This window comes from Adiantum capillus-veneris, chromosome 7 (genome assembly GCF_014529385.1).
Source record: "Adiantum capillus-veneris isolate H3 chromosome 7, ASM1452938v2, whole genome shotgun sequence".
In the NCBI taxonomy this organism is placed as follows: Eukaryota; Viridiplantae; Streptophyta; class Polypodiopsida; order Polypodiales; family Pteridaceae; genus Adiantum; species Adiantum capillus-veneris.
This window is the reverse complement of record NC_140937.1, coordinates 129,495,012-129,520,794: the sequence shown is the minus strand read 5'-3', so window position 1 is coordinate 129,520,794 and position 25,783 is coordinate 129,495,012. Positions and strand designations below refer to the sequence as shown.

Below are 25,783 nucleotides of genomic sequence, written 5' to 3'. Positions count from 1 at the left end.
TTAGTAGTTGGACATTTGCTCTGCTTCTTGGATTAATTATAAAAAATGGAACATAAAGTAGAGTAATTATGTAAGCCTTTCTCAAACAAGCTAAAGACAAATAAGAATTGGAAATTGTGTCAAGGTGTTGTCTGCACACATGGCAAAGGAGATAGACTATCTGAGTCCTGGGAAGAGGATAGCGATATTCCTGGAGAATTATATGTGATTGTTTGAAAGATAACTAGATAATTTAGTAATACAAAAGAAAAAAAGAAGCAAAATATTTTATAGAAAAAGGTGGAAACGACGTGATAAAGACACACTTGCAAGGGTATGCAGCAGTTTACATCTTGCTTCCAAATGCTTAAAATGTATTCTTGGATTGAAATATTTGGAATATTGTCTTCTAGTATCATAGTACTACCTTGGAAAGGTGCATTTACCAAACGGTTCGGTGGGAGGGTGGAGTTCGAAGGGTTAATTTGTTGGCCGGAAAGTTGAACCCAATTTTATGTTGTCCATTAAGGGATTTTGATTTACAAAGCGGAAGTCAAACTTGGGAACGTGGGATTCGTGTAGATTATAAATACACTGGGGAACACACTGACGGTTGTGCTCGTTCATAACCGGGGGGAAAGCATCAGTGACCTTGAACCAAGGGTGAAATAGAGAACTCCCACCAGAGTCCACAAACTTGTATTTTCTTTCACTGGTAACCTTAGGGCTTTAAAGTCCATACTCTCAAAGGAAGAGATGGAAGAACTTTATGTTAGTAAATACTAAAGAAGTGCAAGGCTATATCGATAATTATTCCCCCCACATGAAAAAGTTTTGAAAAAGAGAAATAACAAAGAGTCTACCTTTTGAAAGGCCTATCTTTTAAAAGAATCTAGCTCTATTCTTGTATATCTGAAAGGTTTTTGACTCGATCACTAAGAGAAAGGAATTTTTTTGCCACAGCCATAAAAATATGCACGTAAGCTCACAAGAAATTAGGCTGCTTGGAATTTACCCCAATAGATAGAGCTTTAGATCTTACACCGCTTGATTCACAAGTGCCACCAGCACCCCAAGTTGCCCATGTGCCACGTCCCAACCAAATGTCTCTTGTTGTAGCCCTTGTAGAGGATTTTGGGCGTGACAAGGATCTCAAGGCCCTTCTCAAATCTATGCAAGCGCATCTATTTCTAGGCATGGGTGATGATGTGCCTACTCAACTAGAAGAATAGGTAATTCAGATGGAAGACTACTTTGCTCTTGCTGGTTACAATTTAGTAGCTCAAGGAATAACGAGAGAGCCAAGCTGGAAGGACCAGCAAAATCATGGTGGAAACCCAACTGCCAATCTCGTCGAGAAGTAGAGGTGACTTGGAGTTGGGAAGAGTTAAGGCATCATCTCAAGGAATTCTATCCCCCCCTAGACTACTCCAACACTAAGATGAATGAGTTTCTTTCATGAAAGCTTGGGAACAGGTCTGTCGAAGCTTACTATGAGAAGTTTGTCTGGCTTTCACGATATGCTCCTCTCATGACAGAGGTACAAAAGCTAAGTCACTTCATCCTTGGGCTTGGAGAAGTCCCTTCGACCTACCTCACTCGTCACAGATGCTATAATTTGGGCCAAGTCAAAGCATAAGAGCCTTTTTAAGGGAGGCCTTACAACCAACAAGAAGCGAAAGCTTCCTTCTTACCCCCGTCAGTCCTGTCAAGAAACCAAGGTACCATTCATACAAAAGAAAGCTACCCCGCCCCAACCGTCACCACACTTTGCTCGTGTGAACGCCCTTCCAATCACTCAAAGTGGAAGGCAAATTTAGTGCTACAAGTGCCTGGAGTTTGGTCATAAGAAGGCCGAAGGTCCGAAAGGAAATGACCCCAAATATTTGGCCCCCCATGCTAACCTTATGAATCCACCCAATCAAGGGGGAAATTCAGAAACCTTTGGACAAGAGGGAGAAATCCAACATAGGCAAGACCTACTCCTACGATTCATTATTGGAAAAAATCCAACCAACAACCCAACTAGAACATTAATTGTGAACTTCATTTCCTTAAAGGATAAGATGGAGGAGCAAGCACACATATATGCTGCCTTTGATCCCAGTGGTCCGAAATTGACAATTCTCCATTGAGGCTAAGGAGTCTGAGGGTAAACCTCTTTGCTTTCTTATTGATTTTGGTAGAGCACATTCATTTTTTTACCTAACACTGTAAAAAGATTACAAGTCACCTCCCAACCCACAGGTCGTAAGCTACGGGTTTCTCTAGCAACTAGATTCACCATCTTGACAACAAAATAAATGGTAGATCTATCCTTTCAACTAGAAGGTCACTCAACCCAACAAAGATTTAGATTCATAAAGATGGGCCTATTTGAAGCAATCCTAGGGATGGATTGGCTGAGCAAAAATAAAGGAAACATCCATTGCGGTGAAGGAAGCATCTCTTTTTCAAACTCAAAGGGGCAAAGCATGGAAATCTTCCCAGAAGGTGATCAAGGCCAATCATTTAGTTAAGGGGCTAAAGAAAGGACTTTCAATTTATGTTATAAGTCTCAATAAACCGGAGACTGAATCAAAAGGATCAAAGCCTAAATGGCTAAACAAATATCAATATATTTTTCCAGAGGAGTTGACAAATCTTCCCCCACCTAGGGAACTAGTGCACGAGATTGAGCTTATTCCTGGTGCCCAACCAATAGCAAGGAGCCTCTACAAGATGTCACCTTTGAATCCATAGAGTTGAAGAACCAGTTGACTTAGCTTTTATAACAAGGTTTCATCAAACCTAGTGTCTCTCCTGGAAGAAAGATGGGACGTTCATACTTTACATAGATTTTCAAGGCCTAAATCAATGCACTGTCAAGAACAAGTATCCCTTGCCTCGCATAGATGAGCTACTTGATCGACTCGGTGGTGCTAAATATTTCTCCAAGATTGATCTCAAGTCAAGCTATTACCAAGTTGGGATGATATTTCAAAAATAGCTTGCACACAAGGTTTGGGCATTATGAGTTCATCAGCATGCCTTTTGGCCTGACTAATGCCCGTGCCACATTTAACCGTCTCATGACTGACCTCTTTAGGACAAATTTGCATGATATATTCAAAGACTAGAGAAGATCATGAACAGCTGTACGCAATGTCTTGGAAATTTTCGCACCAAGCAGAGCAAATGCTCTTTCTTTGTAGAGCTATTTGGGATTCATAGTTTCTAAGGATGGTCTTTCTCCCAACCCAGCTAAGGTGGAATTTGTAGTCCAGTGGCCATTCCCAAGTCTCTTTCGAAAGTTCGGGGATTCCTCAGTCTTACAGGATGGTGTAGAGTATTTATCAAAAACTATGCACTCATCATAGGTCCTCTCACTGAACTCACTAAGAAAGAGGAAGCCTTTATCTCCTCTAATAAAAGAGATACAACCTTCAACAAATTCAAAGAGATCTTGGCCAGTGAACCTGTTCTCAAACTTCCAAATTTTCAAAAAAACCTTTGAGGTGATAGGGGATGCATGCATACAAGGTATAGGTGCGATCCTACAGCAAGAAGGCCATCCCATAGCTTATGCATCATGACAGCTCCGGATTCATGAGAAGAATTATCCCACCCTTGACCTCAAACTACTAGCTGTGGTTCATGCCCTCAAGAAGTGGAGACACTACCTTTTAGGTCAGATGTTTGAGCTTGTTACTGACCACAAAAGTCTTAAGTGGATTTTCACCTGGCCAGATCTCAATGTGCGACAAAGGCGATGGGTTAAATTTCTATAAGAGTTCACTTTTGAGATCAAATTTAGACCGGCAGGGAAAATCAAGTTGCAGATGCTCTAAGCCGATGGGCCCTTGCTGTGAGTGCGCGGATGTGGTGCATGTGCGGAGAGTGAGAAGGAGAGAGAGAAAGAGAGAGAGAACGACACAGGATGTGGGTGGAGCTCCCAAATCTCACTGTGTGAGCACCATGTGAGAATGTGAGTGAGAGCTCCTTATTCTTTGTATGTAAAAAGAATAAGGAGATAAATGTGGGCGGCCGGACACTGGTCGGCGGACACGGGTAAAGCACGGTGAGGCACACCGCCTTTACCTAACATTCTCCCACTAAAGGCTGTGTGCCGATAAGTGGCGAGAAGACAAGCTTACAACTAGTATATACAAGAGGTGAGAGAAGACGGCTCTCAACCTATGCCCACTGGCTCACTCTATAACCGCTCTAGTGTAGATGCAACATGCATACCGCTACAGCTAGAGCTACGATGACACTCCTGATGCAAGTATCGAGTGACAACCTGCATGGCTCCACAATGCACAATGCCAGTGTCAGTCATCGCACGACTGACAACTCCCACTGCAAATGCACCAACCGCATAAGCAAGATCAGGTCTCGAGACCAAAAGGCCAGACATGAGAGACCCGAAAGCAGATGAAACATGCACTATGTGTGCCAACCTATCCATGTTAGCAACCTCAGTGCCATATGCATCCTCATGAGGAACCACCTGACTATGCATCACTATGTCAGCATCCTCTGGCAAAGGCATATCTGCTGAGAATGACTACAAAACTGAAAAATCGGCACCACTGCAATCACACACAGCTGTCTAAAGGACATGGTCTCCCTCAAACGTATCAAATGCATCATAGAACAATGCATCGGTCTCTAGCTCAATCGATGTCATCTCAACTGATGACTGGCAAAGTTGTGCATCCCCAGAGATACCACTGTCTGCGTGAACATCACCACAAGATAAATGCACAACCTGGTCTCCATGCAACACATCCGCAAAAGAGACACGCCTCGTCTCTCGCTCCAAACATGGCTGCAAATACACAGAGACTACATTGCCTCGTGCATCAAAAATATGCAAAGGGTATACCAGACCACTCCTAGCACCTCTGGCTATCACCAGTGATCCCCTATGCATCTGAAATGACCTCTCTCTAAGCAGTACACAATGTCCACTACTCTGCAACTGACGCACTGAAATGAGACTCTGACTGAGTCCTGGTACATAATGTACATCTCGTAGCGTAAGAAATGCACCGCTAGGCAAGGACATGCATACATCTCCAGCACCCTCTATGTCATATGTTGAACCATCAGCAAACTGCACACAACCAAGTCTCCCACTAGAGAAAGAGCAAAACTGTATAGTGGGAACGCAAGCTAAGCCCTACAATATTATGGATTTTATGTGTATATCTTAAGTGTCTATAAGTATACGTATTTTCTATTTAGCATGCAAAAAGCTAGTCGAAGACTGATGTGTCACTCTTGTTGGAACGAGCTTTGACCCCGAGCTTCTTTGTGAACCTCTTCTTGGAGCCATGATGAAATGAGCCTATAAAATATACCTCCTATCTACTAGGCATTCTAGGTGGCATATGACATGTATAGCATGGCCAAAAGTGGCATTAGTCATAATATATCCCATGAGGTGTCATTTTACACATAGTCGGTGCACTTTGGAATGATTATGGACCTAGAAAAATCCCTTAGAAAAGTGGTTACAAGTTTGTTTGATGTCATCCATGATGTATGCCAAGCTCTCTCTCAATTTTTTATAAAGCTACTCTTGGAGGATTATGGCGGCAAGGAGAAGATATTTCGAGAAAAATCTAGAAGAACCTCTAGATAATTCTTAAAGTGAAAGATCTAGAAGAACCTCTAGATATTTCTTGATGAGAAAGATCTAGAAGAATCTCTAGATATTTCTTGAAGAGAAAGATCTAGAAACTTTGAAGATAATTTCAAGAAGGGAGACACTTGTCACACAAAACCCTTAGATATTTCTAAGCAAATATCTTCTTCAAGAGGCAACCTCACCTATAAATAGAGCCTCTTGCTCCTCACTTGGGCATCAAGCAAACCATCAAGCAACCAAGCGCTCAAGCAATCCCCATAATCAAGCCATCACCCAACCTCCTAGCCATCTCCGTGAGGAAAACTCTCTCTCAATCTCAGCCCAACACATCTTGAGCTTGCTACTTCATGCCTCAAGCCTTCTATCTCCTCACTTGTAATACTCATACACTCTATGTAACCTTCTTTTTTCAATAAAGACGCATTGTTGGTGGCTTGCAAACGGTGTTGGGGACTACTACGCATCATCTACTTCATCAAGTTGGCTACAATATCACAAGTCTTAAGATCCCAATGGCTACACATAATGTATTTGCCACGTTGTCAAAGAGTTGGCGGTCTTGCCAGGAAGGCGCCGTGGCGTCACGTGAAAAACTGCATGCTCGTCTAGTAGAAAACGCGTAGACAATGTACTATCCCAAGACACAAAGTAGTCAGAAGGCAAGCTAGACTCAAAAGTGACATGTCCGTCACATGCACACACTCTAGCATGTGTCCTCATAGTAGCACCATGCATCTGCCTCTTCCGTTGCCTCGTACGCCTGAAGCAACGGCGCCTAATATGCCCCTTATGGCCGCAGTGCCAACATGTCAGTCGTGATCGTGAACGAGAACCGCCTCTAACCTGAAGCGTCTCCATGCCAAAAATATGGCAAACAATGCTCGAGATCACAAGACTCTCCGACCCGAGAGCAAACCACTATCTCAAGCAAAGAAGGATACACAACTCCTTACTCTTGCGAGAGTGGATACAAAAACACAAAAGTGTGTCCAAACTGACAAAACCTGTCAAAGTGAGAGTAAACACCCGATCACAAACTATGGCGAGAATCTGGGAAAAATCCGGCAGAGTTTCCCCTGAAAATTGAGCAAAAACTCAAGTACAATCTCTACCATAAACCATAACACTACTCAATGCCAATGAGTAGAAATGCCAAAATGGCTCCACATTTTCACATACAATGGCAATCCGCACTCAACGTACATCAACGGAGTGACCGCGCATGAGAAAGCGCCAAAAGAGTTGCAATCCGGAAACTTGATCATGCGAAAACAATGCTCTCAAGAGAGCTCACCTGCACTTGAAAGTGCTTGCCAAAATGCATGTATAATGTGCATCAGCTATGCACCATAACCATATGCAAACCCATTCACAAAGACCATGAATCCAAGCACAAAATCACTGCCAAAGTATCCTGTGAAAACCAGTGAAAGAAGCTCCACCTGTGTGCTCCAAAAACCATGTCTCTCAAGAGACCGCTTTGGTGGTGTGTAAACGCCTTCGTACTTCATTGCCCAGATCTACCAAAAAACCCTCAAACCACAAGCTTAACACAAGCTGCAATTGCATCTTAAGCTCAGAATTTATGCACTCAACTTCAAGCATCTCCTGTGCTTCCAAAAGTGCATCAAACTCGCACACAATGCGACAACAAAAAATCTGGAATTTCTGTATACAGTCAGTTTGAGTTGAATATCAGCAAAACGGTGAGGAATTTGCAAAACATTTCTTCTGCAAAGTTGTAGACCACGTCGAAACGGATGGCGTCGGCGGACACAATTCTCAAATCTGCATTCTACAAGGAGAAAAACAAATCTGAAAACAGTGCTGCTACGCACACAGTTTTTAGGGCAGCACCTTCACTTACACACAATCTTCCACACTCCTTTCTGAGCTTCCACAAGAGCATACATCACTCTCAACTGAGCTCACAAGCTCCCATTGCATTCTCACAAAGCTTCCAAGCTTTCTTAATCTCTCCACCACCGAGAGTAAGCGAGCTATCGCCTTGAAGCTCTCAAAGTCGTCATGCTCTCCGCGATCACCATAGCTCTGATACCAATTGTGAGTGCGCGGATGCGGTGCGTGTGTGGAGAGTGAGAAGGAGAGAGAGAAAGAGAGAGAGAACGACACAGGACATGGGGTGGAGCTCCCAAATCTCACTGTGTGAGAACCATGTGAGAATGTGAGTGAGAGCTCCTTATTCTTTGTATGTATAAAGAATAAGGAGATAAATGTGGGCGGTCGGACACTGGTCGGCGGACACGGGTAAAGCACGGTGAGGCACACCGCCTTTACCTAACACTTGCCATCTTGCTAGTCCATTCAACCCTTCCAAAGGAAGTTCAAAACGCCCTCTAGACTGATAAACAATTTCCATTGATTCAAGAAATCCAAGCAAAACAGATATCTAGAAGACTACTCTATTTAAGATGGACTCTTATTCTTCAAGAATTGATTGTGCATTCCTACATGCTTAAGGATGAAAATTCTAAAGGAAGCTCATGAAACGCCCCTTGCAACTCACCCAGATTTTCACAAAATGTTTGCTTCTCTTAAACAAAATTTCTACTGGCCTAAGATGAAAATGATACCTTAGAGTATGTTAAGAAGTGTTGTAGCTCACCCAAGTTATCACAAACTGTTTGCTTCTCTTAAACCAAATTTAAATTTCTATTGGACTAAGATGAAAAAGGATACCTTAGAGTATGTTAAGAAGTGTTTGATATGGTAGAAGGTGAAACCTGAGAGAGTTAAGATTCTTGGGAAGCTACAACCATTATATATACCTGCAATGAAGTGGGAGTGCATCAGTATGGATTTTGGGTTACCCAAGACTGCTGGAAACATTGATTCAATTTTTGTGGTGGTGGATAAACTCACCAAAGTAGCTCACCTTGTCCGAGTCAAAACCATTGCCTCTACAACTGATATTGCTCAATTTTTTGTAAAAGAAATTATCAGTTTACATGGAATCCCTGCCAAGATAATTAGTGATTGCGATGCCAAGTTTACCCCCAAGTTTTGGAAGGCCATGTTCCCATCCTAGGCACTCAGTTAAACCTAAGTTCAACCTATCATCCACAGATAGATGGACAAACTGAAAGAGTTAATCCAATCATTGAAGATATGTTGAGATCATATTGCAATGAACAGCCTCATCTTTGGATCAAATATTTACCTTTAGTGAAATTTGCCTATAATTCTTCCTACCATAGAAGCCTAGGAATGTCCCCATTCAAAGCTATTTATGGACTAGATTGTCTCATTCCTCTCAGAAAGGCCGGTCCAAGTCTCCCAACTCCTACAGCAAAGAATACACTTGAAGAAATGGATCGCCAAATCAAAATAATAAGGGAGAACCTTAAGAGAGCAAGTGACAAGCAAAAGAGTTATGTTGATCTGCATAGATCTCTCAGGATTTTTCAAGATAGGAGATACAGTTTTCCTTAGGGTCAAACCAAAGAGAAGTTCACTCAAATTGGGAAAATACAAGAATTTAGCATATAGATATTGGGACCCTTTGAGATTCTGAGAAGGATAGGGAACCAATCTTACAAACTCGCTTTACCCCTCACTTGCATGTACACAATGTCTTTCATGTTAGCTTGCTAAAAGAATATGTTACAGATCCCCTTCACATGCATGTACACAATGTCTTTCATGTTAGCTTGCTAAAAGAATATGCTACAGATCCCCTTCACATGCATGTACACAATGTCTTTCATGTTATCTTGCTAAAAAAATATGTTGCAAATCTCCTTCACATCATAAATGAAGAGGATACTATTCTTATCACACAGGAAGAATTTTAGATGGAGCCAGAGAAAATTTTAGACATGAAGGAGCGAAAGCTACGACGCCAAACAATTCAGGAGATTTTTGGTCCAGTGGAAGGGCTATACCATTGAAGATGCCTCTTGGGAAGATTGGGAACGGCTTACTTCTCAATTTTTCTATCTTTTTATGAGAATTTTCCTCTTTTTGTACTCAAGCTCATGTAATTACCACTACAAGCTCTATCTTACTGAACATTTGTGTCTCCCAAGCAATGTAACATAACTGTTTTTGCTACTTAATATCAAGATTAGTATCCTCTAAATGTTGTAACTTGGATCACTGTATGGAATTACAAAATAAATATATAAATAGATTTATTTATGTTTGAATTTCTCTTGAGGACTGATACAAAATACCAAATACCAGAAACTAAGAGCAAAATTGACTGTAGCCATCAAGAGAAATCAAAGAAAGAAGGATTCAAGACAAGAACCAAGATTTTAATGTACGTTGAACTTGTTAAAAAGATACAATGAAGATAGAATTCTTTTACAAGTCAATAAGCCCATCCATCACATGATCACAAAAGCAACTATTCACAAGCAGGGCACATATTAGGCCTTTCATCCATAGGAAAAATTCGTTGTAAAATTGTTACACCGATCTCTCCAGTATGAGGTGAGAAGTTACAGGGCCCCCTAAGAGGTAAACCAAAGTGAGGATAAAGACAGATCTTTTGATGAGGAAGGAATTAAGCAATAAAAAAGACTCGTTCAAAAAAACCTCGATGCATTGACCTCATCACATATTAATATAGAGGACCCAAACCAATAGTTTCACTAACCATAGCCAAACGAATATTATTGCAAAAGTGATCCCAATCCCAACATGTCACCCTTATACCTTGAAACGTCCACCATTTGGTTTGAGCTACTGAAGTTCCCAAGCGAGAGAATAATAGGCATCCATATCACTCCACAAAATCTATCCTCTCGGATTCACTTCATTAGGGCCAAAAACGCCTCAAGAAGGGTTGTGTAAGGAATTGGTTACCTTGCTAATTAGCAAAGCTAATGATGGTCAAAACGGCTCCAAATTTGATTGTTTGGGATATTTAAATCATATCTACGTGATTTAAAGCATATTTAAGTACATATCTCCACGTATCAAAAAAGATATCATTTTTACACCATTCCTTTGCAATTCGCCTCAAAGTTTGTCCTCATTCAAGTGACTTGGTGGCAAACAGTTATTTCTCCCAATTGTTAAAGGCTTCATTCCCCTCTCTCTCTCTCTCTCTCTCTCTCTCTCTCTCCCCCCCCCCCCCCCCCATGACCTTTTGTTTGACTCTTCTCACCTTCACAAGCTTTCCCTCTGCTTTTCTAATGCTAATAGCTTTGCTCTAGTATTGGTGATTTGGGGTGGACAAGAAAAAGACCATTGGTGCTACGTGGCACCACTGACACCAACAGTAACTTGTATGGATTGTTGGGTATATAAAACTTGAACACGTGTTCATTTTCCACTCACCACAAAACTCTCCCTTGGCTTTTCGAGCATTGCTCCAACCTCTCACCCTAGCCCTACATGATACGATAGCACTGTCTTGTACTTTCTTAAACCCCTATATTCTTTTTGTTTGGGCTACTTCCTCACTCGGGTCTCCCCTTGCTCCCTACATGATGCAAGAGTGTTGATTTTGGATTTCAAGAACCCCACCTTCGCTTAGTTCGGACCAATTTCTTCACTCGGTCCCCCCATTCTCCGCATGATGCGATAACGACTGTTTGGGATTTCAAGAATCCTCCGTTCGCTTTGTTTGGCTACCTTCCCCATTTGGGTCTCCCCACACACGACATGATAGCAATGATCTGGGAATCCTAGAACCTCCCCCTTGCTTTGTTCTGACTGCTGGACTCTTCTCGGTGACCTCCCTCATAATGCGATAGAGGTGTTTTATAGATTCAGGTTGAAACACCTTCCTTGCTTCATTTGGGCAAGGCTACTTTGTGATCCAACACCCCCGCACTTCAATCTTCAACCCCCTCATGCATAGCAGCTCTTGATTTTCTCCCAGTTGTCTCACATGGCTAGAACATACCTAGTATCAATCAAATCCACAAGAAAAAAAAATCAAACTTAGCAAAGCCTGGACTATCCTATATTGAGTAAAATTAGAGGTAGTGACAATGTCACTACCCACTCTTTCACATTGTTCTAACTCTTCTCAGTAACTCAAAGTAAAATGCTAACTTTTACATGCTATAGAATTTGATGTTTTTGACATCATCCATGAGTTCGAAACACCCAAAAACCCCAAAAAATGATTGTCTATATGCCCTATTTGGACACTCGGAGAGGCTGCTATGACCCAAAAAAGACCTCTAGAGGCACTTCTTGCACAACGCGATAGAGGGGGTAGTGACGGAGATTACCTCATTAAAAGAAAAACTACACCTTTCAAATACGTCAAAATTTCATGTTTTCGACAACATGGATGGGTTCGAAATGCCCAAAAACCCCCCAAAAACGAATGGCTACATGCCTTGTTCGGACATCCGGAGAGGCCACTACGACCCAAAAAAGGCCTTTGGAGGCACTTTCTGCACAACGCGATAGAGGGGGTAGTGAGATTGTCACTACCCCCTCTGCACAACCTCACTACCCCCTCTATCACGTTGTGCAGAAAGTGCCTCCAAAGGCCCTTTTTGGGTCGTAGTGACCTCTCCGGGTGTCCGAACAAGGCATGTAGCCATTCGTTTTTGGGATTTTTGGGCGTTTCGAACCCATCCATGTTGTCAATCTCACTACACCCTCTATCGCGTTGTGCAGAAAGTGCCTCCAAAGCCCTTTTTTGGGTCGTAGCGGCCTCTCCGGATGTCCGAACAAGGCATGTAGCCATTCGTTTTTGGGGTTTTTGGGCGTTTCGAACCCATCCATGTTGTCAAAAACATGAAATTTTGATGTATTTGAAAGGTGTAGTTTTTCTTTTAATGAGGTAAGGAGATTTGATGTTTAAGTATTAGACGATTATGGTCTTTGAGGTAAAAACATTTATCTTGTTTTGTTAGCGTACGATAATGGTTCTCACTTATCCTTTTGTCATTATGTAAATACAAAAGTTCTTAGATTTATGTTTTTTAGCTTATCTAATAGCAACATTCTTATATGCCCTATAATGGTTCAATCTGAGTTGAAGTCCAAGTCATCACCACCCTCCCCCATGAGCCCAAATCACCACCACTAGATCAACCCAAACCAAAGAGGGAAAGGGTCTATGAGGATTTAGGATCCCCCTATGCAAAAATAAAAGGTAAGAGAATCCTCCACATTTCCTCCTTTACTTTGAATCATGAGGTGAAGTCACCATACCACCACCATTAGATCAACCCAAACCAAAGAGGCAAAGGGTCTTGGAAGATCCAAGATCCCCCCATGCAAAAACAAAAGTGAATTTTCCTGTCTGGTTACCTTATGCCACAAGAGTTGCGTACATTTTTGTTCACGTTTTCCATATGAACAAACATCCTTTGGGGCTCTTTTTTTTTACTCAGTCATTTAATATAACCATTTGATTCTTAAGTTTGTATCATGGTCTAGGTTAGGTTTTATAGTACAGTAATAAGTGATCACATCAACAAGGTGAAAAGACTTGTTTATAATTGAAAAATGTAATGATTACATCAGGGAAGAAATCCACTTGAGCTTAAGCCCTTAAGCCCTTTTTGCAAGTGGCTCAAATGTAACTCTTTTTGGTGAAACACGTGTGATGCATGAAGTTGAATTCTCCATCCCTGTACAGCTCTACTCATAGCAATACCATCGACTTTGAATCTATACTGAGGGGACCTTTGCATGATGGGAGTGTTGTTATGTAGTCATTCATATGGAAAGACATGGGTTTCAAAGGTCCATTCTCTCTGATTTTATGAAATTCACGAGATGTTAAGCTAAGAGAAGAGCAATGTGAAGAAGAGGATGCCATGAAAACTTAGAGAGCAGGGAGAAAGAGTGTGAAAATGCAACGAAAAGAGACAAAGTTCTTACAAAATGGAGGGAAAGTGAAACCAGTAGACGTTTGAAAAGAAGGTTATTCATCATTAACGGAATTGTTTTCAGAGCCTACAAAGGAAGTTTCGTATCTTCTAGCCCGACTTTGTGTAGTATAAAATAGAGAAAAAGGCAAGTTTTTTGGGTCCAAACTTTAATGTTAGGCACTGAAAACATTCAAATATAGCAGTTTTGACAAAAGGACCCAGACGTTTAGCCATTCTCCACCAAAATAGGACCATAAAAGCCAAGATAGAGGAGATAAGAATGCCATACTTTTGTATATGTGTCAAATACTTATTGGGCTATTCCTTAATTCATGGATTAACAAACAATCCTTCTTTAATCGTTTTTGGCCTTAATATGCTTGATGGAGATGGGAAATGGCCACATATAAAACCAACTCTTGCCACTGATCCATAAAGTAAGGTAATGAGCAAAGAGACAATCCTAAGAAATTTTGACAAGGAGATAGAAAGAAAAGTGAAAGACAAAGTCAAGATTACTTTAAGAAATGAGAATAGATTGCATCTTATATAAACAAACTAGCTAGCAAAGGCTTAATTAGCGTTACCTAAAAGTTAAAAGTGTAACTTGCAAATAAAGGTTTACCATCTTTCTTGTTTGTTTCGAGTTGAGGACAGCTCTTTCTTTTTGTTGAGGAGTTTGTAAGGGCCTTCTCCTAGCCCTTACCAATGGCCAGCACATCTAAGCCACCAACTCAAAAGAAAGAAAAAAATAAAATAAAATAACAAAAATATTCGAGTTAGATTCGGACCAGCTTCAAGGTTTAAAGTGACCTTCGAGCCACTTAGGGCTTACATCATGGGAATAGAGACATAACCAATGCATGGGAAACTAGATTTTAGAAAAAGGAAAAACAAGGAAGAGAAGATGAGGATAAGGACGAGGTGAGTAGGAAGCTTGTTGAAAAAGCTTTGAAAAGGAAGAAAGGCTATCAAGATAAGTAAAAATAACTTATCAAGATAAGTTGAGGCCCTTATCAAACTAAGCATAAAAGGATGCTTTTTCTACTCATTCAACACTTCTCTTCTCATTTTTGAAAGTGCAAACTTGAGATTAAGCTTGATGAAGCTATAGCCAAACCTCTTTCTCTCATACACCTCCTACAAATACATATCTCTCCAAGAAAATCCATGGCGAAAACCCCAATTCAACTTGCTATTATACTCTCTCTCTCTCTCCTCTCTCCTCTCTCCAAATTCTCAAGATTTTCATAGCTTGAATCCCCTTTGATTCTTGCCATTCTTTAATTTCAAGTAGCCAAATCGATGGTCTTCAAGCGAAGGGAAGCGAAAAAGAGCCGACTACATCAACACACTTCTTTGTTACTCTTCCAAAGCAAGGAGAAGACCCTACCATACACTCACTAAGGTAAGGTTCTCTTGTTATTGCTCGTCTTGAAAGAGATTTGCTTAAATTCATGCTTAAGCTCTCACATATTCATAAGCAAGTCTTTTTGTTTAGGAAGAAGACATAACTTCTTATGTTTGTTGCTCCATTCTAATTATGGTTCCTTTTTAATATTTAATAACTACATTACTAACCACTAACCCGATATTATTTCAAGTTCCATTATTTTAAGTTTCTTTAGATTGCCAGACTAATATGGCATAGAGAGAGTAAAAAGCACTCTCTTTAACCATAGGTGACTGGAGATCATACCTATCTACATAACATGCATGTGATTCGTGAATGAATTTGTAAAATTATTCCTCAATCCCGACAACAATCTCTTATTCATTTCCAAATTACTCTTTTTCTTGAATTACCTAATGGACTTAAATGCCATAAACCATAGACAATCAAGTTATGAAATTTTTAGAACTAACCATAATTTCTAAATATGCATTCTAATTTCTCAAAAAATAAGGATTCCTCGTGAAAGGCTTACACATTTTCTTGATTATGCATTCAAATGAGAAAATAGCATCTAAAAAGTATATGTGCAAGGTTTTGTTTAAATAATGTATTAATTTAATATTTAATTTTCTCAAGAGAAATTTAAGTTTTGAAGGGTAAATTAGTATAATCAAAGGAAGTTCTTTGAGAAAGAGGATTCCCTATAAGATAATTCCCTTCCTTTCTCCTTCTCAATTGGAAAAAAAATCAAACCTCTCATGGATACGTGAGTATCCTCTCCACGTTTGAAGAGGTAAGCTTAAATCCCATCTTAAGAAGGTTTTATTAAACATTCATACTCCCTTGCACATGTATTTCTCACTATACGAGCATATCCACCCTTAGAAACTTTATATTTGACATTTATACTATCATTCATTGAATGGTTTTACCCTTACACAATCTAGCATCGACTCTTGTACAACCCCTCAAAAGAAGTTTTCGATTGTAAGTTTGTGCACTCTAAAGTTTTACGTTTGCAATTCATGACCCACACTAAAGCGAATATCATCATAAAGAGCATATGTGGAATGCAACAGGAGATAGTCTTTTTTAAGTATGATTGATAATTGTTAGTCTATATTTTGAGCCCGAGTTCATTCAAGGCCCTAGAGTTTGGATTGGAAGGGAGTGTGTCTCGATCGGTTGGTGAGACTCGCGGATGCGTTTGAAAATTGGCTTAGTCTGGATAGGCCTGATGCCGATAAAAATGGAGAAAGAAAAGTGGATCCAAAAAAGGAGGAAGGATGTGATTAATTAATGAACTCTTCTAATTGTTTGGTAAAAATAAACTTTGGAAAGGCTAAGAATCTAAATGAGCTATCTCGCAATTGTTCTCAGCATATTTGCTCTGCTTCTCGGATTAATTATCAAAAAGGAAACATAAAGTAGAGTAATTATTTAAGTCTTTTCCAAACAAGCTAAAGAAAAATAAGAATTGAAAATTGTGTAAAGGTGTCGTCTACACACATGGCGGAAGAGAGAGGTCCCGGGAGGAGGATAGGGATATGCCTAGAGAAGTATATGTGATTGCTTGAAAGATAACTAGATAATTTTAATAATACTAAAGAAAAAAAGAAATAAAATATCTTATAAAGGAAAAAGAAAGATATGCGACAGTTTGCATGCTGCATTCAAATGTTTGAAATGTATTCTTAGATTGACATGTTTGGAATATTGTCTTCTGGTATCATAGTACTACCTTGGAAAGATGCATTTACCAAACGGCACGATGGGAGGGTGGATTCTGGAGGGTTAATTTGTTGACCGAAAAGTTGAACCCAATTTTATATTGTCCATTGAGTTAAGTCAAGATCGGGAAAAAGGGATTCCGATCTACAAAACGGGAGTCAAACCTGAAAACGAGCGATTTGTATAGATTATAAATACACTCATCTTAGGAGAACACACTGATGAATGTGCTCGGTCAAAATCGGGAGAAGAGTGTCAATGACACTAAACCAATCGTGAATTAGAAAACTCCCACTAGTTGACCCTGGAAGGTTGAGTTTAAAGGTTAGTCTGATGACTTCGATTGGACAGTTAGACTGGTAAGCAAAGGTCTTCGGAGCTCAGGGATTTGTATGAGATAAGTGAGTATTATCATCCCCTAGACTTGACATTAAAGACCAGAAGGGTTATGTCGTGGTGTCGATCTCAAGCGAAAGGGATGTCGAAGATCACGGTGTACCCATTTGAAGATGGTACATTCGATGGTCCTTGGCATGGCACTCACACACAAGGTGAGTTTAGAGAAGGTGATAGATGAGATACCGACCGAGCTAGCTTTATTAAAAACTACTAAATGAAGTACTTATAAGTGGATTTACAAAATCACCCATTATCATGGTAATATCCTCGAGAATTTCATCTATAATACATGTATCTATCACGTGGATTTAACATAAATGAGTTTTATAAATTGCAAAAAGTAACGCTTTATTTACAAGGGAGTATCGTTTAGGAAACTTCAAAAAGAAAACATGTATAGATTGAATAGAAAAAAGGTGTGCTATAATCATGGAAATTTCAAAAATAAAATATTTCTATAATGTCCCTCAAACGGATACACTATAGTATTTTTTACATGGGACAAACGCCCAAGGTGATATCAACAAGCACAAAGCAAGATTGGCTGCAAAAAAAGTAAGGATTAGAGTCAATTAAACAATTTCCTATGAAAAGAGCAATATGTAGGGGAGGATGGCTCATTGTTACAGACCAACAATATGTGACAAATGTTATTGATGAGAATTCTTGTGAATAGTATCTATCTAATAAGGTCCCCCATTCATAGACATAGCTCCACTTGGATACTAGTCTCCCACTTTTCACAACACATTCATCCATTTCTCCTGTTTTTGAATTACTATGAGAATGTTTTACATATACAGACATTGTTCTTTAAATAATCTCTTTCATTGGTTAGTTTATATAAACCCTTTAAACATCAATAAGACAATTTTCAAACAAGGCCTAACGAGAACAATTCTATTTTTAATTACATGGATTATTCATCCATTTCTCCTGTTTTTGAATTACTATGAGAATGTTTTACATATACAGACATTGTTCTTTAAATAATCTCTTTCATTGGTTAGTTTATATAAACCCTTTAAACATCAATAAGACAATTTTCAAACAGGGCCTAACGAGAACAATTCTATTTTTTATTACATGGATTATTAATATTTGATTTTTTGTTACTGACGGACTTCCTTTGTCTACCCAATAGGGCCATTGCAAAGATTTATTTCTCGCTAACCATGAAGCCGGCAAAACTTCCCCTTTAGCTAGCCACTATGGGGCTCGCTCACCACAAGGTTTTACAACTTCTAAGCACACTTTATTCACTACTACCCGTCATGAGTTGTTCTAACCAGCAACGTTTTTTAGCTTGCAAATGAGAAACACACCTTCGCTTCGCATCTGCAAGTGTGGTGATCTTGATCCTGTGTGATGGCAAGTTACCCTCATGCTATGGAAAAGGATTTGACAATAGTCTAGAGCTTGCTCGGCCAGCCATGTCGTCCTATAAGCATATTCCTAGCAATTTCGTCTCGAGGGGAACTCTCACTAAGCCAATGCCATAAATGTTGTGGAGTTCTTGCCACCTCTAAATAGTATTTTGAGCCGAAGTCATTTGCAGCTCTGCCTTGCTACAAAGCCAAGGCAGAATCGCTCATCTTCTATTGTTATTTTCAGCTAAAGTGCTTGCAACACTCTTTCTTTGTACTTGAGAACAATAGAAACAATGTCAAATTCTTTGCGCTATTCCATTGGCAACCTCACCATACTCCATACATCATTTGTTGCAGGATAATCAAATAGAGTTGGTTTATGTCCCTATAAAAAAAAGAAATCCCCAGCTGGCACCTTATAATTGGTTGTCGCCATCTGTGGCTTGTGTGTCCTACCGTGAAGCTGCCAATTTTGGACTCAGCAACCTCAGAGTAGCATGGAACTACATAAGTATCTTTGACTGCAAGCATGATGCAACAGTGGTCTGGATCCATATCATCAATTTCCATGTAAATAAATCAATTGCCATACATGGCCTCTGGCCGCATGGTTGCAGCTGCTGCCAGAAAAACTTGCTCATCATCCAAGGCTTGCAACTTGCCTGAAAGAGGAGGTGTACTCTTTTGGCTCGACGCCTTCACCAGAGGCTCTATCGTGATCGGTACAAGGCTGCCCATCACGAGGGGAGTATATGGAGTACCGCAATTCTTGACCACTTTTCCCTACTTCCTCAAAGCTCTGAACTGCCATTTGACAAAAGAGTCATAGTAAGAATTCATGTCTGTGGTCATGAATGATCAACTCCAATCAACACCGGCAGCAAGAGACTTGAGATCTTCAACGGCATTGTCAAGAAAGTAAGTCAGCCAATATGTTATGGGAGTGAACCTTTGGATTTCATCTGGCGGGATGTCCAGAGATAACATAATCCTCCATTGATAGGCACGAGCTCCAAGCAGCGATGCGTTGATCATCTCCCTACCGCAAGCCGTCCCCAGGAGTTTTCACAAGAAGTTTTAGACAAATTCTCACAATAATTCCCACATTGTGACTTACCTCAACATCATGAGTTTCTGAGAGGGAGGCACCGCATACCTAGCTAGGTACAATTGGGGGCAAGGGACCGCCAGCCTGGTGGGGGGGCGGGGGCCGGGGGTCCCTGCCCCCAATCGTACCTAGCTAGGTATGTGGTGTCTCTTGAGCAGAAGCTCATGATGTTATGCATGGTATGAAAAACACTGAAAAAGACTCCGTTTTCCTACATGAGAATATTTCTAAATCTTCTTGTGAATTAAATTTCCTACTCTAAACACCTCGCAAGCTGAGAGGTGAGAGTTGGCGAAGGTGAGGGTGCAGCGAACCTGAGAGCTGGCAAAGGCGAGGGTGTTGTGGGTGTGCGTCGACGGGTGTGAGGATGAAGATGGGATCTTGGCCTGCTCGTGTCTTGCTCTCCTCTTCTCTGTGTGTGCGCTCCAAGCGGCAGAGGGTTTCTTCTCTGCTCTCGTCGAGCTACTAATAATAAATATATGTTAGGTTGGGCTTCATAAGGGCGGGTTTTAGGGTCACAAGGAGGTAGCAAATTGAGATTTAAATGAAAGAACGTATTCAGAGGTAGATGTTTAGGTTAAGTTTGTGCATTGTTAACTAAGATAAGAGGATATTTCTAGAATTTGGCTTCATAAGGATAGATAATGAGTATGGTTGTTTTGAGGTTCATATTTTCTTTGGGAAGAAAGTGAAGCTTTAAAAAGGTGGTGAAAGGAGAAGAGTTATGAGAAAATCCGAGTAAGCTTCGATAGGATACCGCTACATATTGTTTAATGACAAGATTAGTAGATGTTTAGTTGTACAATAGCTATTTTATGGGATGAAGAATTTGGGAGGCATTGGATACAGTGTTGCAAAACATTGCACGATAGAGGGGGTAATTATAAATAAAGTAAAGGTAAAGAGTTGGTGTATTCAAAAGCTATCTTGGAGCCTCAAAAGTTTCTTTTCATTAGCATCAAGCCTAATGTAGATTGAAGTACCATATAGATCCACACCTTCGCTGCATGCGTAAAGAAACAAAATCTACAGTCTCATTGATATAGAGGTCGAATAGCATCCAAGAGTTTGTGCACCCTTGTTTCAAACCAATGGTCTAAGAAGGGGCTTTGAAATTAGATGTAGCAAGGTACAACTCTAGAGGTTTTGGTGTCAATAACTGCCTAGGTGGTGCTTTACTATGCTAAATCTCTACTTATGCATAACTCATGAAACTCTATTGAGCCTCCTTGAATTCCTACTTTTTATCGTGGGTGAGGGTTCTCATCTCTTTGTGGGCCATTTCCATGATAAATAATGAGATGGTGTTGACCTTGGTCAGAGTAGGTTGATCGTAGGCTAATCGTCTTTGTGGGCATGTACGACTTAGGGTAGCATAGATGACTATTTGTGCTCTATTTGCATCCATGTAGGTTTTCATCACGAATCCGTGCGCGAGACTCTGGATGTGGGCTACATAGAGCTCTAGTTTCTATGGGACTTAGTGCAGCTTTCATGCATCGGATAGTACATCATTATCAAGAACTTATGCATTAACTACATATTGATTTATTTGTTTTTTAAGTGAAAATCAATGTTTCTTGATTCCATTGACAAATTAGAAGGTATACAAAAATTACATTTCTCTTATTGAAAAAACTTTTACCAATTTTAGCTCAAAATAGGCACTAAATGAAATGTTTTAGTGAGGAAAGTTGCTCCTTCACATCCCATTGCAAGAATCCAAAGCTTCCAAAAGTGCCAAGGATAGGAGAACTTGTATTCTAAAGCATTAGAACTGCATTTAATTAATTAAATGATCATAGGCCGTTGCAAGTAAGAATTGTATCTATGCTTTTGTAGTGGGGTGGGGCTCGACCCGTGGCAAGGGTTCACAAGAAGTTTTGGACAAATTCTCACAATAATTCCCACATTGTGACTTACCTCAACATCATGAGCTTCTATGGGGGAGGCACCGCATACCTAACTAGGTACAATTTAGGGCAGGGGACCTCCGACCCGATGGGAAGGCCAATGGTCCCCTACCCCCAATTGTACCTAGCTAATGTATGCACTGCCTCTCGAGCAAAAGCTCAAGATGTCAAGATGTCGAGCAATGTATGAAACACACCGAAAAAGACTCTTTTCCTACATGAGGAAACTTCAAAATCTTCATGTGGTTCCTAGGCGCCCAACGCAAATTAGTGACGTGCATGAATGGATTAACGAGATTCCCATTGTCCCATCTCCTCCATGGAATCACAGATGACTAGTGGTTGTGAGGACTCTCGATGTAGGGGTGGTTCGCAGCACGAGCTTCTCCTCATGGTGGCATCGTGGTCATCTTTTGACGAGGTAGGCTCCCGTCAAAAGCCTATTCTACTAATCTTGGTTTTGTTCTAGCAGCAACATGGTGCATGGCTCTCCAATAAAAGCTTGCAGATCTTGTCCTTTCGTGGATCTTGTGGTTGGCAGAGCTTCTCTACAAGATGATGGAGTTGGAAGGCTCCCCACTTTTGAGATTTTACTAGGACATGTTGGTCAACTTGTTTTGCAAGGTGGCTCCTATCAGCCTATCATGTTATTTGTTTGATTTTCCTTCAGTGATTATGTTGGGGTGGCCCCCTGTTAGCCGGTGGTAATTTATCACATTATGTGAGATATTTGTATTAAGGAAACAAGAAAGGTACAACATAGCCCATGCAAAGTTGCCTTGCCATGGGAACTAAACTGACTCTTCATGCGATGTCCCTTCTAGCTTACTTTGTTCTTCAATCTTGTGTCCAAGAGTAACGACATCTGTATCAGCTAGCACTTGAGTTTCACTAGCCAACAAGGCCTCAAAGGAGGGTTCATAGTGTTATTTCCTCCTTTTCCATCGTAACTGGCCAGCTTCCTCGATGACTACATCTTCCAATACTTGAATTCTCAATCACCTTGAGTTCTCTATCAACCTCTTCCATGTGGTTGACCACGAGGTTTTGGCAATCCCAACCATAGGGGTAGTTCCTAGCATACCAATCAATCTTGCGACATTTGTAGCATGCATTGGGGAATGAAGCAAACGGTGGCTCCTACCAAAAGGTGCCAAAGCATCCTATGCTCAGATCCACAAATTGTTGAACGCGTATGTCCATGCTCCATAAAATACACACCTGGTATCAATCTAGATCTCATCCTCTGCATCTTACACAAACATCACACCGCCCAACGACAAGACAATGGCTTGAATGTGATTATGCAACCAGAGGCTTTTGAACATACGAGAACGAGAAAAAATGCATTAACTTATCCTCTGGGCAGAACTCTGTTGACCATGGAAATGCATTAGCAAAAAACAAGGCTCCCCATAGGCACCTCGCATATGAGCAGTAGTGAGGGTTGTTCTTCAAAAAGAGTTTGTTATAATGTGGAGCCATCCTCCGATGGCCAACGTTTTATGAAGCTATAGCTTAAAAGCCTGCTAACCCTCATATTTCACCAACTACACCATTTAAAACCTTTAAAATTATGCAAGCCATTTAAAAAGTAAAAACTAACAAACCAAAGAAAGACAAAGGGAGCTTTCAAGTAATGCCTTCATCAATTACTTTTAGTAATGATACATTGGGTTTCAATAACTTGCAAAAATAAAAAAACTAGATACACGACCGTCTTACATTTGACACTGCTTTTGTTTAGTTTTTGTTCTCATTGCTTATGTAAAAATCCAGAAAACAAACCAAAGGAAGCTTCTAAATGAGGGCTCCATCAATTCCTTTTTGCAATGTTACGTCATGCATTCCGTGAACTACACACATGAAATAAAATCAGACAACCAGTGGTGAAGTACATAAACCTTTTGTCATGTGGCATTTTCCTTGAGGATAGTCACTTTGCAAAATATGTATCATATCACTTGAATTAACCAGAGAGGATTATTACAATAGAAGGGATTGGGGTTTTTTTAAATAGGGCCACAATGTACATATGTATATTGGAAAATTATTAATAATCTGTTGAATACAAGAGGTATAGAGAGCTTTTGATGAGTGATTGCCCTTCCTGAGCTCGTTTGTAACCATTAAAACATGCTGCAAGGAAATGGGGGAGAGCAAGTGCGGGCTCAATAGACACTCGAATTAATGTTTGCATTGCACATATCTTCCAATTGCTGGCTTTGCTTGGCATGCTCCATGGAGACACCCCAAAACACCCTGGAGTCCTATTATGGGATGTGGATATGTTGATAAAAATGATCTTTGAGGGTTCTATTTGGCGCGATTTCTTAAAGAGGTAAGACACCGTTCAAATCAAACTCCAAATAAAAACAAAAGGAATGGAAATTTGACCAACACACTCCAATTGTGTAAGAAAAAAGAATTACCTTGAAGTCACTACGATTCCCAAACTACACACTATATCCTAACAAGACCCGTGATTTAAGGTCCCTTTCAAAGCATAACGCATGTCCCAAATCAAGTGCTTTTAATCCAATGATCATGTAAGTCGCAATTAGAATCTCATCAAATCTACCATGTGTACAACATTGAAACGCTTAACCTTGTCTACATTCGATGAGAACTCATCTTTATTGGAAAGACTCAAGCATGTACCACTCCAAGCCTACTCCAAGCCTAAACTGCAAACTTTTTTGAGCCCCACAAAAACCAAACTCGAGTTAAGTCTTTTGACATGTGAAAACATTACACAAACACATTGCAACCTCCACACTTGAATATGTTTATTTGTTTATCCAAAGTATGCAATCTTGGCAATGCTAGTGCGCCAATTGTCACCAAGCACGCTTCAACGAGCCTGGCTCAATTGATAAAACAACCATGTAACAACCATGTGGACACGAATTGAGAGGCCCCACTTGTGATGTTCAAACATATCGTCTAAAACAGGCCCGTAGGGCGGTAGGCGTTGGCTTTCACCCGAAATTCTTTACTTTAGACACACACACAGATCACTTCGCAAAGGAGACCTGTAACGGGAATTAACACTTAATCACACACACGGCTCGGAAGCTAGAATGCTCCGAGCAAACGCCGACAACCTGTAGGCCCCAAAATTGGCGCCCCTTTCGGTATTTCTTTATTCTTTAGGAGGGTAAAGTACAAAGAAGAGTCCTGGGAATCCTTCGACTGTATCCCACTAGATACAGCCTGTTTTGGCCAAATTTCGGCAACATAACAACCCCTAAACTTGCGCAAAACCAATTCTCTTGCTGGAACTCGCTTCTACTGGTGTATACCCTCTGATTCCAGCTCAAAAACGGTAAATTCAGCACTCTGTATTTATTGGTTTTTGCCCTGTTTTCAGCCCCAAACAGTCCCCTAATTGTCCTCTGCCAGTGGGACACGATTCCCAAAGGTTCTGGCGTCCGTATGGCTGAAAAACAGTAAAATTACAACGCATACACAGCACTGATTTTGCACCTGTATGGTGAGGTTATGACCCTCACCAGTGCCTGCTTTGGAGTAGCAGCTAGCTACCCCTGTTCCTGCTCAAGGAGGCTCTTGCCTCAGCACAAAAGCATGAACCCACACAATTGTACATCAATCAAATGAGGAGCCCTCTTGTGGGGCATCACATAACTGCACGTAGGGGAGAGAGAGAGAGAGAGCAGTCTGTAGTGTGCAGAACATCACTCCTAGCACCACATTGTACATGAGAGGGAAAGGAAGCACTCCATAGCTCTTAACCTGTGATAAATTGCATAATGGAGCTCCTCCCAGCTTAAATTTCAGCGCCCATTTTTCTAGAAGAGGCAAGTGTATGAGAATTTGCCACTTGGCGCATTTACAAGCATTTTGCCGTTTCAAGTTCGCCGCTTAAAAATATCCTGACCGGTTGCCCACTTGACTTCGCGGCAAAGTTGTAAAATGTTCCCCTAGTCATACCGGAGGTAATGATGCGAACACATTTCACGCCCCAAAATAGCAATTCCTTTTAGGAGAAGCTTCCATTGGGCTCCCACTGGTCGTCTGACCATCTATCCTCATTGGGACCGTATCCAAAAGTGCAATGTGGCCCAAGTATTGGATACTTTCTGTTGATAGTCACACCTTGACTTTAGGCCTTTATTGAGTTCACTTCCTAGTATCCACCAACTTGCTAAGTGCGACGGGAGGACCTATATGATCTTGCTCTGAGCCTAGACATCCTCTTACCATACGAATTCCAGTGCCAACCACTTCCCGTCTGCGGGTGAATCTACCATTCACATTGGCCATACAATGTCCGACCCTTTGCTACTTCAAAAAGAGGGTCTCAAAACAAATAAAATAAACCCCATTGGAAAGAAACCAACAACCAAGGTTAGCAATTGCAACATCTTTGTGACATGGTTCATAACTGCCACGTCCTCGTGACATACCC

The 25,783-nt window shown here is 40.7% G+C and overlaps 1 protein-coding gene across 1 annotated transcript; it reads right to left on the bottom strand.

Moving 5' to 3' along the window:
• Positions 1 to 18,089: 18,089 nt before the first annotated feature.
• Positions 18,090 to 20,498, bottom strand: LOC147454613 (uncharacterized). The gene is made up of 4 exons (XM_086517379.1): positions 20,437 to 20,498; positions 19,753 to 19,824; positions 19,280 to 19,369; positions 18,090 to 19,134 (listed from the first exon to the last, which is right to left on the bottom strand). Exons 1-4 carry the CDS (start codon positions 20,496 to 20,498, stop codon positions 19,122 to 19,124), a joined length of 237 nt encoding a protein of 78 aa, XP_086373505.1. The 3' UTR covers positions 18,090 to 19,121.
• Between the last annotated feature and the right edge of the window lie 5,285 nt (positions 20,499 to 25,783).

Bases quoted from the DNA above. Each gene is read 5' to 3' on its own strand.
- LOC147454613 (XM_086517379.1), bottom strand. From the start codon at position 20,498: ATGCTATTCGACCTCTATATCAATGAGACTGTAGATTTTGTTTCTTTA. The intron at 19,825-20,436 runs GTGTGGATCTAT...AGACACGAGCAG, and splicing joins TCTTTACGCATGCAGCGAAG to GCCAAGATCCCATCTTCATC. The intron at 19,370-19,752 runs GTTCGCTGCACC...GGCTTGCGGTAG, and splicing joins TCGCCTTTGCCAGCTCTCAG to GGAGATGATCAACGCATCGC.